This window comes from Calonectris borealis, chromosome 34, assembly GCF_964195595.1.
Source record: "Calonectris borealis chromosome 34, bCalBor7.hap1.2, whole genome shotgun sequence".
Lineage (NCBI taxonomy): Eukaryota > Metazoa > Chordata > Aves > Procellariiformes > Procellariidae > Calonectris > Calonectris borealis.
The window spans coordinates 291,847-306,490 of NC_134345.1; the positions used below are offsets into that span (position 1 = coordinate 291,847).

Genomic DNA, 14,644 nt, shown 5'->3' on the forward strand with positions numbered 1-14,644 from the left:
CTGATTGGCCGGGCTGGGTCCTTCCGCCGGAAGCGGCGCGTGAGGGGAGAGGGACGGCGGCGGCGGCGGGGCGGCTGCAGCCATGAACATCCGGAATGCGCGGGTGGGCGAGCCGGGAGGGAGGGAACGGGGGTCCCGGGGGGGTCGGGGAGGAGATCCGCGGTCCCGGGAGGGGATGCGGACCCCGGGAGGGGGTCAGCCGGGCCTCGGGGAGGGGGGAACCGGCGTCCCATGGAAGGTCTGAGGGGGATACCGGGCCCTGGGGGCGGCCTGAGGGGGATTCGGGGTCCCGGTGGGGGCTCTGAGGCGGATTTGGGGCACCGATAGGGGCTCCGAGGGGGATACCGGGCCCTGGGGGCGGCCTGAGGGGGATTCGGGGTCCCGGTGGGGGCTCTGAGGGGGATTCGGGGGCTCTGAGGCGGATTCGGGGGCTCTGAGGCGGATTTGGGGCACCGGTAGGGGCTCCGAGGGGGATACCGGGCCCTGGCGGGGGCTCCGAGGGGGATACGGAGCCCTGGAGGGGGGTTCTGAGGCGGATCCCGATCCCTGTGAGTGGCCTTGGCGGGGATCCCGCACCCCTGCGTGGCCTCGCAGCTGTCAGGCAGCACCGAGGCCCCTTTCGGGGTGTTCCCCCCCCCACCCTGGGGTGTCGGTCCCGTCTCCCCGGGGGCCTTTCCGGGTTGCCTCCGCCCTGACCCGTCCCACCGGCAGCCGGAGGACCTGATGAACATGCAACACTGCAACCTGCTCTGCCTGCCCGAGAATTACCAGATGAAGTATTACTTCTACCACGGCCTCTCCTGGCCCCAGGTACGTCCCCCTCCCTGCTCCCGGAGGCCTGGGACCCCCCCCGGGACGCCTGGGACCCCCCCCCAGGACCCCCCCATCACCCCTTTTCCCTCCTCCCAGCTCTCCTACATCGCTGAGGACGAGAACGGGAAGATCGTGGGTTACGTCCTGGCCAAGATGTGAGTGCGGTTTAGGGGGGCTCTGTCCCCCTTTTTCCTTTTTTGATTGGGGGGGGTTGTCTTAGTGGTGCTGACAGGATTTGGGGGTGTCACCCTCGCCCCTCTCACCTCCGTTGTCCTGCAGGGAGGAGGACCCCGATGACGTCCCACACGGGCACATCACGTCCCTGGTAGGCAGTGGGGTGTTTGGGGGGGGGTTAACCAGGGCACTTGGGGGTGTCGTGGGGGGGGCTTGGGGGGCTTTTGGAGTGGGTCTGAGCATTTGGGGTGCTCTTTAAGGGGGAGTCGGGGGTTTTGGGGTGCTCCTTGAGGGTCTCTTGGGGCTCCTTGAGGGGTTTGGGGGTCTCTTGGAGTGGGTCAGAGGGTTTGGGGGGCACTTGAGAGGTTTTGGGGTGCTCTTTGAGGGGCTTGGGGGTCTCTTAGAGTGGGTCTGAGCCTTTGGGGTGCTCTCTGGGGGGGGTTGGGGTCACTTGTGGGGTTTTGGAGTGTTTCTTGAGGGTCTTTGGGAGCTCTTTGAAGAGTTTGGGGGGCTCTTGGAGTGAATCCCAGCGTTTGGGGTGCTCTTTGGGGGGTTTTGAGGACACTTGAGGGGTTCAGGGGGCTCTTAAAGTGGGTCTGAGCATTTGGGGGGCTCCTTGAGAAGGTTTGGGGGTGCTCTTGGAGTGGGTCTGAGCATTTGGGGGGCTCCTTGAGAAGGTTTGGGGGTGCTCTTGGAGTGGGTCTGAGCATTTGGGGGGCTCCTTGGGGGTTTGAGGGGCTCCTTGAGAAGCTTTAGGGGTGCACTTGGAGGGTTCTGAGCATTTGGGGGGCTCCTTGAGGGTTTTGGAGGCTCCTTGAGAGGGTTTGGGGGTGCTCTTGGAGGGTTCTGAGCATTTGGGGGGCTCCTTGAGGGTTTTGGGGGTGCTCTTGGAGTGGGTCTGAGCATTTGGGGGGCTCCTTGAGAAGGTTTGGGGGTGCTCTTGGAGGGTTCTGAGCATTTGGGGGCTCCTTGAGAGGGTTTGGGGGTGCTCTTGGAGGGTTCTGAGCATTTGGGGGGCTCCTTGAGGGTTTGGGGGGCTCCTTGAGAGGGTTTGGGGGTGCTCTTGGAGGGTCCTGAGCATTTGGGGGGCTCCTTGAGAAGGTTTGGGGGTGCTCTTGGAGTGGGTCTGAGCATTTGGGGGGCTCCTTGAGAAGGTTTGGGGGTGCTCTTGGAGTGGGTCTGAGCATTTGGGGGGCTCCTTGAGAAGGTTTGGGGGTGCTCTTGGAGTGGGTCTGAGCATTTGGGGGGCTCCTTGGGGGTTTGAGGGGCTCCTTGAGAAGCTTTAGGGGTGCACTTGGAGGGTTCTGAGCATTTGGGGGGCTCCTTGAGGGTTTGGGGGGCTCCTTGAGAGGGTTTGGGGGTGCTCTTGGAGGGTTCTGAGCATTTGGGGGGCTCCTTGAGGGTTTTGGGGGTGCTCTTGGAGTGGGTCTGAGCATTTGGGGGGCTCCTTGAGAAGGTTTGGGGGTGCTCTTGGAGGGTTCTGAGCATTTGGGGGGCTCCTTGAGGGTTTTGGAGGCTCCTTGAGAGGGTTTGGGGGTGCTCTTGGAGGGTTCTGAGCATTTGGGGGGCTCCTTGAGGGTTTTGGGGGTGCTCTTGGAGTGGGTCTGAGCATTTGGGGGGCTCCTTGAGAAGGTTTGGGGGTGCTCTTGGAGGGTTCTGAGCATTTGGGGGCTCCTTGAGAGGGTTTGGGGGTGCTCTTGGAGGGTTCTGAGCATTTGGGGGGCTCCTTGAGGGTTTGGGGGGCTCCTTGAGAGGGTTTGGGGGTGCTCTTGGAGGGTCCTGAGCATTTGGGGGGCTCCTTGAGAAGGTTTGGGGGTGCTCTTGGAGTGGGTCTGAGCATTTGGGGGGCTCCTTGAGAAGGTTTGGGGGTGCTCTTGGAGTGGGTCTGAGCATTTGGGGGGCTCCTTGAGAAGGTTTGGGGGTGCTCTTGGAGTGGGTCTGAGCATTTGGGGGGCTCCTTGGGGGTTTGAGGGGCTCCTTGAGAAGCTTTAGGGGTGCACTTGGAGGGTTCTGAGCATTTGGGGGGCTCTTTGAGGGTTTGGGGGGCTCCTTGAGAGGGTTTGGGGGTGCTCTTGGAGGGTTCTGAGCATTTGGGGGGCTCCTTGAGGGTTTTGGGGGTGCTCTTGGAGTGGGTCTGAGCATTTGGGGGGCTCCTTGAGAAGGTTTGGGGGTGCTCTTGGAGGGTTCTGAGCATTTGGGGGCTCCTTGAGGGTTTTGGAGGCTCCTTGAGAGGGTTTGGGGGTGCTCTTGGAGGGTTCTGAGCATTTGGGGGGCTCCTTGAGGGTTTTGGGGGTGCTCTTGGAGTGGGTCTGAGCATTTGGGGGGCTCCTTGAGAAGGTTTGGGGGTGCTCTTGGAGTGTTCTGAGCATTTGGGGGCTCCTTGAGGGTTTTGGAGGCTCCTTGAGAGGGTTTGGGGGTGCTCTTGGAGGCTTCTGAGCATTTGGGGGGCTCCTTGAGGGTTTGGGGGGCTCCTTGAGAGGGTTTGGGGGTGCTCTTGGAGGGTTCTGAGCATTTGGGGGGCTCCTTGAGGGTTTGGGGGGCTCTTTGGGGGGCTCCTTGAGAAGATTTGGGGGTGCTCTTGGAGGGGTCTGAGCATTTGGGGGCTCCTTGCGGGCTGTTTGAGGTGTTTGGGGGGGACTTTTTGAGGTTCCTTGTGGAAGAGTTAGGGCTGTTGGAGGAACCTGGAGATCTGTGGGTGTCGGGGGATTTTTGGGGTGCCCCGGGTGGGTTTTGGGGTACCCCACGGTGGTTGTACCCCACGCCCCACCCCCAAAAAAAAAAGGCGGTGAAGAGATCCCACCGGCGCCTGGGGCTGGCGCAGAAGCTGATGGACCAGGCGTCCCGGGCCATGATCGAGAACTTCAACGCCAAGTACGTCTCCCTCCACGTCCGCAAGAGGTGAGGAGCCCCCCAAAAAAAACATAGGGGACCCCCCCCAAACCACAAACCAATCAGGAACCCCCTGGGGCCCCCCCAAAAATAATAAACACCCCCCCCCCTTTTTTTTGTGTTGGCAGCAACCGGGCGGCTCTGCACCTCTACTCCAACACCCTCAACTTCCAGTGAGTTTTGGGGGGGCTGTGGGGCGTTATGGGGGGGCTGTGGGGCGTTTTGGGGGGGCTGTGGGTGTTATGGGGGGGCTGTGGGGTATTGGGGGGTGATTTGGGGGGGGCTGGGGAGTATTGGAGGGGGGACCTGGTGGGATGGGTAGGGGGGCTTTGGGAGAGTTTATGGCCACATTGAGAGACAAAATGGGGGGGGTAGGCTGGGGGGGCACCCCAAAAAACACCCCCTGGTGTGTGCGTGCCCCCCCAAATAACACCCAGCCCCCCCCCAGGATCAGCGAGGTGGAACCCAAATACTACGCGGACGGGGAGGACGCCTACGCCATGAAGCGGGACCTCACCCAAATGGCGGACGAGGTAGTGCCCCCCCGCCCCCCAAAACCCTTTTTTGGGGGGGCTGTACCCCCCCCGCCCCCCCAAATTTTTTTTGGGTCCCCCCTGGACCACTGTAACCCCCTTTTTACCCCCCCCCCCCTCCTTTTACAGCTGCGGAAGCAGGTGGAGCAGAAGGAACGTGGCCGCCCCCCGGCACCCACCGAGCCCCCCCGGGGTGGGGAGGGGGTTTGTGGAAGTGGGGGGGCCCCCCCCCAACCTCCGGCCGTGCCCCCCCCTCCCGAAGACGGGGGGGCCGACAGTAAAGACCTCAGCGAGGTGAGCGAGACCACCGAGAGCACCGACGTCAAAGACAGCTCCGAGGCCTCCGACTCCGCTTCGTAGGGGCCCCCCCAAATCCCTCGGGCCCCCCCAAATCCCTCAGGACTCCCCCTCAGTGCTGGGGGGGGGGGGCAATAAACCCCCTCCCTTGCCAGCCTGTGCCTCTTCTCTGCCCCCCCCCCCATTGTCTGTGGGGGGCTCGTAGCTGTGGGGGGGTTGTGGGGTAATTTGGGGGTGTCCTGGGGGGGTTGTGGGGCAATTTTGGGGGGCTCAGCCCTTTGGGGGGGGGGGCAGGGCCCCTCGCTGCTCCCCCCCTCCCGGGGTGGGAAGGAGCGCTCAGAGGGGGCGTGGTATCGCCTTGCCACGCCTCCTCGCTACAGCCACGCCTCTCCCCACGTAGGCCACGCCCCTCCCGGCTGACAGCGAGGCGCCCTGAGGGTTGCCGGTGTGGGGGCGTGGCCTCGGTTGTTTCCCCGCTCGCTGATTGGCGGAGGCGCGTAGTTGAGGCGCCGCCATGTGGGAGCGCGAAGAGCAGCTGCCGCTGAGCCGGGCGGAGGCGCTGGCCCTGGAGCGGAGCGGGAAGCGGGCAGCGGGGCCGGGCTGGCGGCACGCCTGCCACGTCCTGCTGTACGCCCCGCTGCCCGCCGGCTCCCCTCCGCCGGGCTACGCCGTACTGGTGCGTTACGGAGGGGATGGGGGGGGGGGGGAACGGGGAAGGGAGAGGCCCGGTGCCGGTTCCCCCGGCTGATCCCCCGCCGCTCCGGTAGATGCAGCTGCGGTTCGACGGGCGGTTCGGCTTCCCGGGGGGGCTGGTGGAGCCCGGCGAGGAGTCGCTGGAAGCCGGACTGCACCGGGAGCTGCGGGAGGAGCTGGGCCCGGCGGCCGCCGGGTTACGTTTGCGACCCCGCCATCACCGGAGCGCTAAAGTTTGGCCGGCGGGCGGTACCGGAAGCGGAAGTGACGCCGGGTTGGTGACGCATTTCTACATCCGGCGGTTGAGGTTGGAAGAGTTGGTGGCCATCGAGAGGGGCGGCCCGCGGGCACCGGAGCACGGCCTGGAGGTGGGGGGGGGGAGGGGGGGTGTCCTGGGGGAGGGGAACCGGCACCGGGGGGTGGGGGCGGGGACACGGGCACCGGAGGGGGAGGGTCTGGGGGGGGGATCCAGTATCGGGGGGGCTGGGGAACACCGGGGGGGGGGCTCCCCTCTCCTCTCGATGTGGGGCTGGGGGGGGGCACGAGGGTACTTTGGGGGGTCCCTGGCACTTTGGGGGGGTCCCCCCCTCCTCGATGTGGGGCTGGGGGGGGCACTAGGGTACTTTGGGGGTCCCTGGCACTTTGGGGGGTCCCCCCCCTTCTCGATGTGGGGCGGGGGGGGGGGCACTAGGGTGCTTTGGGGGGTCCCTGACACTTTGGGGGATCCCCCCCTCCTCGATGTGGGGCTGGGGGGGGGCACTAGGGTACTTTGGGGGTCCCCCCTCCTCCTCGATGTGGGGCTGGGGGGGGCACTAGAGTATTTTGGGGGGTCCCCCCTCCTCTGCCCTCGATGTGGGGCTGGGGGGTCACTAGGGTAGTTTGGGGGGTCCTTGGCACTTTGGGGGGTCCCCCCTCCTCTGCCCTCGATGTGGGACTGGCAGGGGGGGCACTAGGGTACTTTAAGGGGGTCCCTGGCATTTTGGGGGTCCCCCCGCAGGTGCAGGGGCTGGTGCGGGTCCCCCTGGGCGGGGGGCTCCCCGCTTTCCTGCGGCACCGCTTCGCCGGGGACGCCCGGGAACAGCTCCTGGGGGCTCTCCCCACCCTCGGCATCCGGCCCCCCCACAACGAGGAACCGGCGGGGGACCCCCCCAAACCCGGGAGACCCCCAAACTGACGGCAGGGGAAGGGGGGAGGGGAATGACCTAATGGAATAAAAACACCCCAAAATGCACCCCCCTCCCCTTTTGACATCATTACTAAGGGGGGGGGGGATTTGGGGGTTCAGGGGAGCGTCTGTGTACCCCGTTAAATCTTTATTATAATATATTTTTAGCTATAAAGACAATTTTACACGGTTTTGACCCAAAATGTACAAAAATGGTCCTAAATTGGTCGTATTTCTCCCCCGGGGGGGGGGGGGAGATTTTGGGGAACCCCGGGGGGGGGGTTAAGGAGTTTGGGGACCCCATGTTGGGGGGGGGTTTCAAGGCCAACAAACACCCTGAGCTGTTTTGGGGGGCCCCCCAGCCCCTCGTTACCCGCAATATCTTGGGGGGAGGGGGAGTGTAGCACCCCCAGCCCCCCCCCCCCCCCCCAATTAGTCTTCACCCCCGTTGGGGTCCGTCCGTCCGTCCGGGGGGCTGGGGGGCTCCTCAGTCAGGACCTCTTCCACGCCACTGCCTGGAAGGGGGGTACGCAAAGTCAGCCCCCCCCCCTCAAGAAGACTTTGGGGGGGGGTCAGGTGGATTTGGGGGTGCTCCCAGACCCCCATTTCCCCACTCGAGAGGTATTGGGGTCCCTTACCGTCATCGGGGATCTCTTGCACATCCTCGTCATCGTCCACGATCACCACGCAGTCCTCCCCGCTCTCACTGGGGGGGGGGTTAAAGCTTTAGGGGTACCCCCCCAGCACCCCCAAAACCCCGGGGTACCCCCCCCCAGCCACCCCGCGGCACAGCTGACCTTTCGGGGGTCCCCTCGGCACCCTCGCCCAGCAGGTAGAACTGCAGCGGGTTTGGCCATAGCTCCTCCTTGATGATCTGGGGAAGAGATTTTGGGGAGGGGGGGCGGGGGAGGGCTGGGGGGGGTGCTGGAGGGATACTGGGAACACTGGGAGGGGGGGTACTGGGAGGACTGGGACTCACCTCAGCGATGCGATCACCCGCGGGGAAACTGTGGTCCCCAAACCAAGCGAAAAAGCTGCGGGGGGCCGGGGGACCTTTGTGGGGACGAGCGCGGGGGTCCTGCCCCTGCCACCACCGGATGGGGGTCGAATGGGAGACCAAGTGACCTAGGGAGGGGAAAGGGGGGGGGGGGTCACTCCGGACCCCCAAAATCCTCGGGCTGTAGGGAGAGGGGTGAGGGGGTTCCCCCCAAAAATCACCCACCGGAGGGACCGCGTACGAACTCCTTGGCCACGACGTCGTTCTGGAAGTAGGGATTGACGCCGAAGAAAAACCTGATCCTGCAGCCGGGTCGGGCTTGGCCAAATTCTTCCACCTGCGGGATCCAGGCGGGCGGCTACGTCACCCTCCCCCCGCTTTTTTGGTTTGGGGGGGCCCCCTCCCCTGTCCCCCGACATCCCCCCCCCCCCCCCCCCGGCACCTGTAAGCTCGTCATGTAGCTCAGGGCGTCCTCGTCGCGGTCGCTGATCATGGCCGAGAGCTGGGGGTGGTTCAAGAACTGGGGGGGGGGGGTCAAGAAAAGGTGGATGCCTGGGTCCAGCCCCCCCCCCCCAGATTTCAAACCCTCCCCAAATTTCAACCCCCCCACCCCCCAAATTTCAAACCTTTCCCAAATTTCAACGCCCCCCCAAATTTCAACCCCCCCAACCCGCAAATTTCAAACCCTTCCCAAATTTCAACACCCCCCCAAATTTTAACACCTCCCCCCAAATTTTAACACCCCCACCCCCAAATTTCAACCCCCCCCAATTTTAACACCACCCCCCCAAATTTCAACCCCCCCCTCAAATTTTAACAACCCCCCCAAATTTCAACACCCCCTCCAAATTTTAACACCACGCCCCCAAATTTCAACACCCTCTCAAATTTTAACACCACCCCCCCAAATTTCAACCCCCCCCAAATTTTAACACCACCCCCCCAAATTTCAACCCCCCCCAAATTTTAACACCACCCCCCCAAATTTCAACACCACCCCCCCAAATTTCAACACCCTCCCAAATTTTAACACCAACCCCCCAAATTTCAACCCCCCCCAAATTTTAACACCCCCACCAAATTTCAACACCAACCCCCCAAATTTCACCGCCCCCCCAGATTTTAACACCCCCCCCAGATTTTAACACCCCCCCCCAAAAAAGGATACGGCGGTGACCCAGAAGCCGGGGATGTGCTGGATGAGACGGTTGCGGCGTTGCAGGTGCGGCCGGCGACGGAGCCAGAATTTGGCGCGGAGACGGCGGAAGGCGCGAGCCGCCTGTTCCTCCACGGCTTCCAGCTCCAGCTGTACCGCTTCCAGGGCCGCCAGGTATCGCCCGGGGCCTTCCTCTTCCTCCTCCTCTTCCTCCTCATCCTCACCCAGAGAAATCACCGCGCATTCCTCCGGGTTGTGGCCTTTTTGCCGCACGCCGGGGGCTGGACCCCCCCTGGGTTCTGGGACTCTTTGCCCACCTCGGCTTTGCCCCAAGCAGGGGGTGGTGGTGGTCTCCAGGCCCTCCTCGGGCTCGGCGGCGGTCTCTAGGCTCCCCTCAGGTTCGGCAGTGGTCTCCAGGTCCTCCTTTCCCTCTCTGCCCTGCTCCAGGCAGTGGGTGACAGTGGTCTCCAGGCTCCCCTTTAGCCCCATGGTGGTCTTCGGGCTCCCCTTGGGCCAAATGGCGGTCTCCAGGCTCCCCGTGGCCTCGCTGGTGGTCTCCAGGCCCCCCTTCTCCCTTCTGCCCTGCTCCAAGCAGCGGGTGACGGCGGTCTCCAGGCTCCCCTTTAGCCCCATGGTGGTCTCCAGGCTCCCCGTGGGCCTGCTGGTGGTCTCCAGGCTCCCCGTGACCTCACTGGTGGTCTCCAGGCTCCCCTTCTCCCTTGTGTGCTGGTCGAAGTGGCCGGTGGCAGTGGTCTCCAGGCTCCCCTTGAGCCCCATGGTGGTCTTCGGGCCCCCTCTGAGGGAAGCATCGGTCTCCAGGCTCTCCGTGACCTCCCTGGTGGTCTCTAGGCCCCGCTTCTCTCTTCGGCCCTGCTCCAAGCAGCGGGTGACGGTGGTCTCCAGGCTCCCCATGACCTCTCTGGTGGTCTCCAAGCTCCCCATGACCTCCCTGGTGGTCTCTAGGCCCCGCTTCTCTCTTCGGCCCTGCTCCAAGCAGCGGGTGACGGTGGTCTCCAGGCTCCCCATGACCTCTCTGGTGGTCTCCAAGCTCCCCGTGACCTCCCTGGTGGTCTCTAGGCCCCGCTTCTCTCTTCGGCCTTGCTCCAAGCAGCGGGTGACGGCGGTCTCCAGGCTCCCCTTCCGCCTGCTGGTGGTCTTCAGGCCCCCCCTGAGGGAAGCATCGGTCTCCAGGCTCCCCGTGACCTCCCTGGTGGGCTCCAGGCCCCCCTCGCCCTGCTCCAAGCAGGGGGTGACGGCGGTCTCCAGGCTCCCCCTGGGCCCCAGGGTGGTCTTCAGGCCCCCCCTCCGGGAAGCGGTGGTTTCCAGGCCTCCGCCAGGGGGCGCTCGCGCGCCGCCGCTCTGCGCATGCCCGGCCCCGGCGTTTCGCGCATGCGCGCCGCCACCCTCACCGCGACCTCCGGCGGGGGGTGACGTCTCCCGGCGGGTAACGGCGACGTTGGCATCCGGGTCCCTCCCGGTGGGAGCGTCCAAGCGGCGGAGCTTGGTGGGGGGAAGCCGGTCCGCCCCGGCCCCGCTCATGGCGGCGGCACCCGCGGGGCGGGGGCGGCTCCGGCGCCCGCCAGGCCCCAACGGCCGCCGCTAACGGCCGAAAAGCGCGCGCGCCGCCGCCTCGCCCCGCCCACCCGCTCGTCACTCGGCGCCGCCCATTGGTTGCCCGCGCCCCAAGCCGGTTGCCGTGGCGACGCCTGTCACGTGGGGCGCGGGGAGCGGGTAGCCAATCGGCGAGCCCCCCTTTGGCGGGCAACTGGGGCCGGGGGGGAGGGGGGGGGCGCGCGCGGCGGGCGCAGGCGCAGTGCGCGGCGCGCACGTGCGGCCGGCGCGAGCGCCCCGCGGTGACGTGGCGAGGCGCGAAGCCCCGCCCCGCCGCCCAGACGCCTCAGGACCCTCAGAGGGGACGGACGTGTCGCTGCCGCCTCCCGGCGCGGGGCCTACCCCGGGGGGCCGGGGCCCCCCCGGCTGTCACCCCAGGGATCGGGACACCCCTCCCGGTGAGTCGGGAGGGGGCGGAACCCCCTTCGGCTGCATCCAGGGGGTGAGGGGCCCCCCCCGGCTATGCCCAGGAGGGCTGAGGGTCCCCCCCAGCAGCCTCCCTGATGGCTGAGGATCCCCACAGCTTCCTCCTAGGGGCTGTCGACCCCGCCCCAGCTGCCTCCCCCCCCAGCTTCATTCTAGGTCCTATAGACCCCCCCCAGCTTCCTTCTAGGTCCTATAGACCCCCCCCCCCGATAGCCTCCTTGAGGGTTAGCGCCCCTCCCAACTTCCTCCTAGGGGCTGTTGACCCCCCCCCACCCCACCAGCGTCCCTGAGGGCTGCGGACCCCCCCAGTAGGCTGAGGACCCTGCTCAGCTTCCTTCTAGGTCCTACAGACCCCCCCCAGCTGCCTCCCTGAGGGCTGGGAACCCCCCCAGTGGGCTGAGGACACCCGCCCCAGCAGCCCCCCTGAGGGCTGAGGACCGCCCCCCAGCTGCCCCCCAGCGGGCTGAGGACCCCCCCAGCAGCCCCCCTGAGGGCTGAGGACCCCCCCAGGGAGCTGAGGACCCCCCCAGCAGCCCCCTTGAGGGCTGAGGACCCCCCCAAGGGCCTGAGGACCCCCCCGACTGCCACCCAGGAGATGCGGACCCCCTCCGTCGCGACGCAGAGGCCACGACGTGACACCGAGGGTGAGCCCCCCCCACCCCAGGGCCCCCCCCATCTCCCGGGGGGGGTTTGGGGGGGCTGTTTGTCACCCACAGGGCCCGTGACCTTTGTTGGGGACCTTCCCCAGGGGCAGGAAACGGCTGCGACAGAGAAAGGGGGGGGGGGAGAGGGAAACCAGCCCCCCCCGCCCCCCCAAAACAGGGAGAGCCAACCCGCTTACCCCCCCCTGCACCCCAAACCCCCCCCCCAATCACCCCCACAAGAACTCGGGGACACCGTCTTTCTATGGCTGTATGTACATGGGGGGGGCACCCCAAAACCCGTGGGGGGGGGGTGAACATGGGGTTGGGGTCCCACAAAATGGCTGACCCCCCGATGGGAGTGGGGGGCAGTTTGGGGGTTCGGTTTGATAAGCCCACAGGCCCCCCCCCCGCCCCTTTGACCGATTTAGGGGTGTCCCACGTTTTCAGGGGTGAAAATATAAGAGGGGGGGCTGTTTGAAAATTTGGGGGGAGGGTGTTGAAAATTTGGGGGGCCCGGTGAAAATTTGGGGAGCTGCCCCCCTCATGTCAGCCAGGCCAGTGCCAGGTAGAGCCCCAAGGCCAGGGCGGCCGTGGGGCCCCCCCCGTCCCCCCAAGCCACCGGCACCAGCACGGCCAGGGCCAGCAGCACCCCGCACCCCCTCAGGGCCCCCCCCAAACCCCCTCCCCTTCCCCTCAGGGCCCCCCCAAAACCTTCCCCTTGTCCCCGGGGGGGTCTGGCCGGTACCACCAAAGCCCCCTCCACCGGTCCCCCCCTCCCTAATAAAAGCGGGGGGCTGCGGCGTCCCCCTCCCGCCTCGTAACGTAACGTCATCTCGTTAGCTAACGAGGTGTTGGGGGCTCGTTCGGGGAAAGGGGGACCCCCGTTTCTCAGGGGGGGGTCCCCGTTATCGCCGGGCTCCCCCCGCAGCCGGCGGAGGTGGGAGAGGTAAAGCTGCTCCAGCTCCCGCGCCACCGCCTCCTCCTCGGCGCCCTGGGGGGGGGTGTGTGTCAGGATTTTGGGGTACCCCCCTCCTTGAGGGGGGGGCACCCCACTTTTTGGGGGGGCTCACCTGTGCTGGGGGTTGCTCTGCATCCGGGGGGGGCGTTGGGGAGGGGTCGGGCTCTGTGGGAGGGAAAGGGGGGGGGAGGGGGTGTGAGTTGGGGGTGCCCCTCAAATTGGGGGGTACCTCTAAATTTTGGGGGGTGTACCCCTAAAAATTTGGGGGGGAGGGCGATACTTACCCACGCGGCGGTCGGGGGGTGGGGGCTGCACGTCCTCCGCCTCCTGCGGCCTTTTTGGGGGGACACTGGGGGGGGGGGGGCGCGCTGGAGAGGACCCAGCGCCCCCCCCCTCAATTTAGGGGGGCACATGCGGGGGGGGGGTTTGACCCCATTTTTGGGGGGCCCCCCCATGCAGTTTTGGGCCCCCCCCCCCATTTCTTACCTGCCCTTCCCAGGCTTCATCCAGCTCCCGGGGGGCTGCTCCCCCCCCGCGCCCCCCTCCCCACCCTGGGGGGGCCCCCCGGGACTCCCCCCCGGCACCCCCCGTCCCCGGGGGTCCCAGGGCCGGTATTGCCGCAAGCGGGTGAGGGGGAGCCCCAAAGCGTCGGCGAAAAGGACCCGCCGGGACCCCCCCACCCCCGGGGGGGCCGTGGCGGGGGTCTCGGGGTCCCCCGGGGGGGGACACGCGGGGGTTTTGGGGTCCCCCGGGGGGATCCAAGAGCCGGGGGGGGCATGGGGGGAGGGAGGGGGGGTCGCGGGCCGCGGGGCAGGCTGGGAAGGGCCCCCCCGGCGCGGGGCATGCCGGGAGTCCGGCCAAGGGGAGGGCGGGGGGGGCGCCGGGGCGGAGGCGGGTGCCCGGGCCATGGCGGGAGGGGGCGTGGCCGGGAGGCGCTGCGCAGGCGGCGGCGGGGCGTGGTCTGCGCGGTGGAGGGGCGTGGTCTGCGCGGCAGGGGGCGGGGCTTATGGGGGTCCTGCGGCGCGGGGCGCATGGGTCCCCTTGGGGGGGGGGGTAAATGGGGCCCCCCCTGGGTGCCTCGAGGGGTGGTTTGGGAGGGTCCTGGAGACTGGGGGGGGGGCCCAGTGGGTGGGGGTCGTGTGGGGGGCGTTAAAGGGGCATTTCTGTACTCATGGGGCCCCAGGGGGGCAAAGTGGGGTCCCCCAGATGTCTGCACCCCTTTGGGGGGGGCACTGGGGGCGAAGCGGGGTCCCCTTGTGACACCCCCCCTCCCCCAAAAGGGAGCTTCACCACAAGTGAAAGTTTGGGGCGGTGCTGGTGCCCCCCCCTCCATGGGGAGGGGGCGGAAGCGGGGGGGGGGTGGATGTGGAGGATTTGGGGGGCCCCCCAGGACCCCCCCCCCCCGCAGGAGAGGGAGGGTTCTCTGACATCACGGGGTGGGGAGGGGGTACCATAAAAAGCGGGGTGCCACGGGCGGGGCGGGCAGGCGAGCGGGGTGCTGCCGGTGAGCGGGGTTTGGGGGGAGGGGGGGGCTGCGCCCCAACTCGCACGAGGAGGGGGGGGAGAGCGCGTGCGAGGGCCTTCGCACGAGGGACCCGCGCACGCCCTCACGCCACGGCACATGGCCGCCACGGCGACGGGGTTGGGGGTCCCGATGTGTGTGGGGGGGTAGGGTGTATTTGGGGGGGGCAGGTGGTGTATTTTTGGGGGGGGGGTGGGGGGTGGAGCAGGCCCGGATGCCTGGGTCCCCTGGCCCCCCCCCCCCCCCCCGGTTTCCTGCTGTCTCAGGGCGAGTTTCAAGTCGCTTCGAGGTGGGGAAGTCCGGGGGATGGGGGGAAAAACACCCCCAAAACCACCCACCCACCCCACCCCCCCCCCCCGAAAGCGGGGGGCTGAAACCAGGTTTGGGTTAAAACAGGGCGAATTTGGGCTCGGAAAGCGTCAAAAAAAAAAAAAAAAGTTAAAAACCGGCGGGTTTCGGCTGCGCCGTTTCAGGCAAAAAGGGCAAAAACTGGGGCCTGTGGCGGGAAACGCCCCCCCCCCAAATTATGGGGGTACGGGGGGGTGCTTGGTTGAGGGGTTTTACCCTTTTTGAGCAATTTTTAAGGATTTGGGGGTGCCCAAGCGATTCGGGTCCATTTTGGGGCATTTCCCGGCTTTTTGGGGTGTGTTTTAGGCGCTTTTTCCGACAGGGTCTTTTGGGGTGTTTCAGGGAGTTTTGGGGTGTTTTCTGGCATTATGGAACACAGGAATGGGGGGCGGCACCCTTGTTTTGGGGTGTCACCATC

At 66.6% G+C, this 14,644-nt stretch overlaps 3 protein-coding genes and 1 long non-coding RNA gene across 6 annotated transcripts; 2 read left to right on the forward strand and 2 right to left on the reverse strand.

Annotated features, from left to right (window-relative positions):
- Positions 1 to 12: 12 nt before the first annotated feature.
- NAA10 (N-alpha-acetyltransferase 10, NatA catalytic subunit) lies at positions 13 to 4,860 on the forward strand. The gene is made up of 8 exons (XM_075134811.1): positions 13 to 103; positions 712 to 810; positions 910 to 968; positions 1,093 to 1,138; positions 3,770 to 3,885; positions 4,005 to 4,049; positions 4,325 to 4,409; positions 4,539 to 4,860. The coding sequence occupies exons 1-8, from the start codon at positions 83 to 85 to the stop codon at positions 4,767 to 4,769; spliced, it is 702 nt and encodes a 233-aa protein (XP_074990912.1). The 5' UTR covers positions 13 to 82; the 3' UTR covers positions 4,770 to 4,860.
- A 179-nt stretch (positions 4,861 to 5,039) lies between these two features.
- On the forward strand, positions 5,040 to 6,753 carry LOC142074268 (U8 snoRNA-decapping enzyme-like). The gene is made up of 3 exons (XM_075134812.1): positions 5,040 to 5,382; positions 5,474 to 5,767; positions 6,397 to 6,753. The coding sequence occupies exons 1-3, from the start codon at positions 5,221 to 5,223 to the stop codon at positions 6,571 to 6,573; spliced, it is 633 nt and encodes a 210-aa protein (XP_074990913.1). The 5' UTR covers positions 5,040 to 5,220; the 3' UTR covers positions 6,574 to 6,753.
- Positions 6,754 to 6,936: 183 nt separating this feature from the next.
- Positions 6,937 to 10,338, reverse strand: LOC142074251 (uncharacterized). 3 transcript variants are annotated; one of them, XM_075134773.1, is made up of 8 exons: positions 9,815 to 10,329; positions 8,730 to 9,701; positions 8,004 to 8,081; positions 7,787 to 7,898; positions 7,544 to 7,689; positions 7,362 to 7,438; positions 7,203 to 7,270; positions 6,937 to 7,079 (listed from the first exon to the last, which is right to left on the reverse strand). In XM_075134773.1, the coding sequence occupies exons 2-8, from the start codon at positions 9,657 to 9,659 to the stop codon at positions 6,997 to 6,999; spliced, it is 1,494 nt and encodes a 497-aa protein (XP_074990874.1). In that variant the 5' UTR covers positions 9,660 to 9,701; positions 9,815 to 10,329; the 3' UTR covers positions 6,937 to 6,996. The 3 variants fall into 3 exon arrangements, with proteins under 3 accessions (XP_074990874.1, XP_074990872.1, XP_074990873.1); XM_075134771.1 differs by having other exon boundaries at positions 8,730 to 10,338; XM_075134772.1 differs by lacking the exons at positions 6,937 to 7,079; positions 7,362 to 7,438 and having other exon boundaries at positions 8,730 to 10,338.
- A 2,124-nt stretch (positions 10,339 to 12,462) lies between these two features.
- On the reverse strand, positions 12,463 to 12,899 carry LOC142074273 (uncharacterized). Its single transcript, XR_012670574.1, has 3 exons — positions 12,843 to 12,899; positions 12,641 to 12,705; positions 12,463 to 12,521 (listed from the first exon to the last, which is right to left on the reverse strand). It is a non-coding gene; the product is annotated as an uncharacterized LOC142074273 (long non-coding RNA).
- Between the last annotated feature and the right edge of the window lie 1,745 nt (positions 12,900 to 14,644).

Bases quoted from the DNA above. Each gene is read 5' to 3' on its own strand.
- NAA10 (XM_075134811.1), top strand. From the start codon at position 83: ATGAACATCCGGAATGCGCGG. The intron at 811-909 runs GTACGTCCCCCT...CCCTCCTCCCAG, and splicing joins ACGGCCTCTCCTGGCCCCAG to CTCTCCTACATCGCTGAGGA. The intron at 4,050-4,324 runs GTGAGTTTTGGG...GCCCCCCCCCAG, and splicing joins TCCAACACCCTCAACTTCCA to GATCAGCGAGGTGGAACCCA.
- LOC142074268 (XM_075134812.1), top strand. From the start codon at position 5,221: ATGTGGGAGCGCGAAGAGCAGCTGCCGCTGAGCCGGGCGGAGGCGCTG. The intron at 5,383-5,473 runs GTGCGTTACGGA...CCGCTCCGGTAG, and splicing joins CGCCGGGCTACGCCGTACTG to ATGCAGCTGCGGTTCGACGG. The intron at 5,768-6,396 runs GTGGGGGGGGGG...GTCCCCCCGCAG, and splicing joins CACCGGAGCACGGCCTGGAG to GTGCAGGGGCTGGTGCGGGT.
- LOC142074251 (XM_075134771.1), bottom strand. From the start codon at position 10,256: ATGAGCGGGGCCGGGGCGGACCGGCTTCCCCCCACCAAGCTCCGCCGC. The intron at 7,690-7,786 runs GTGGGTGATTTT...TCCCCTCCCTAG, and splicing joins GTTCGTACGCGGTCCCTCCG to GTCACTTGGTCTCCCATTCG. The intron at 7,439-7,543 runs GTGAGTCCCAGT...TCTCTTCCCCAG, and splicing joins CGGGTGATCGCATCGCTGAG to ATCATCAAGGAGGAGCTATG.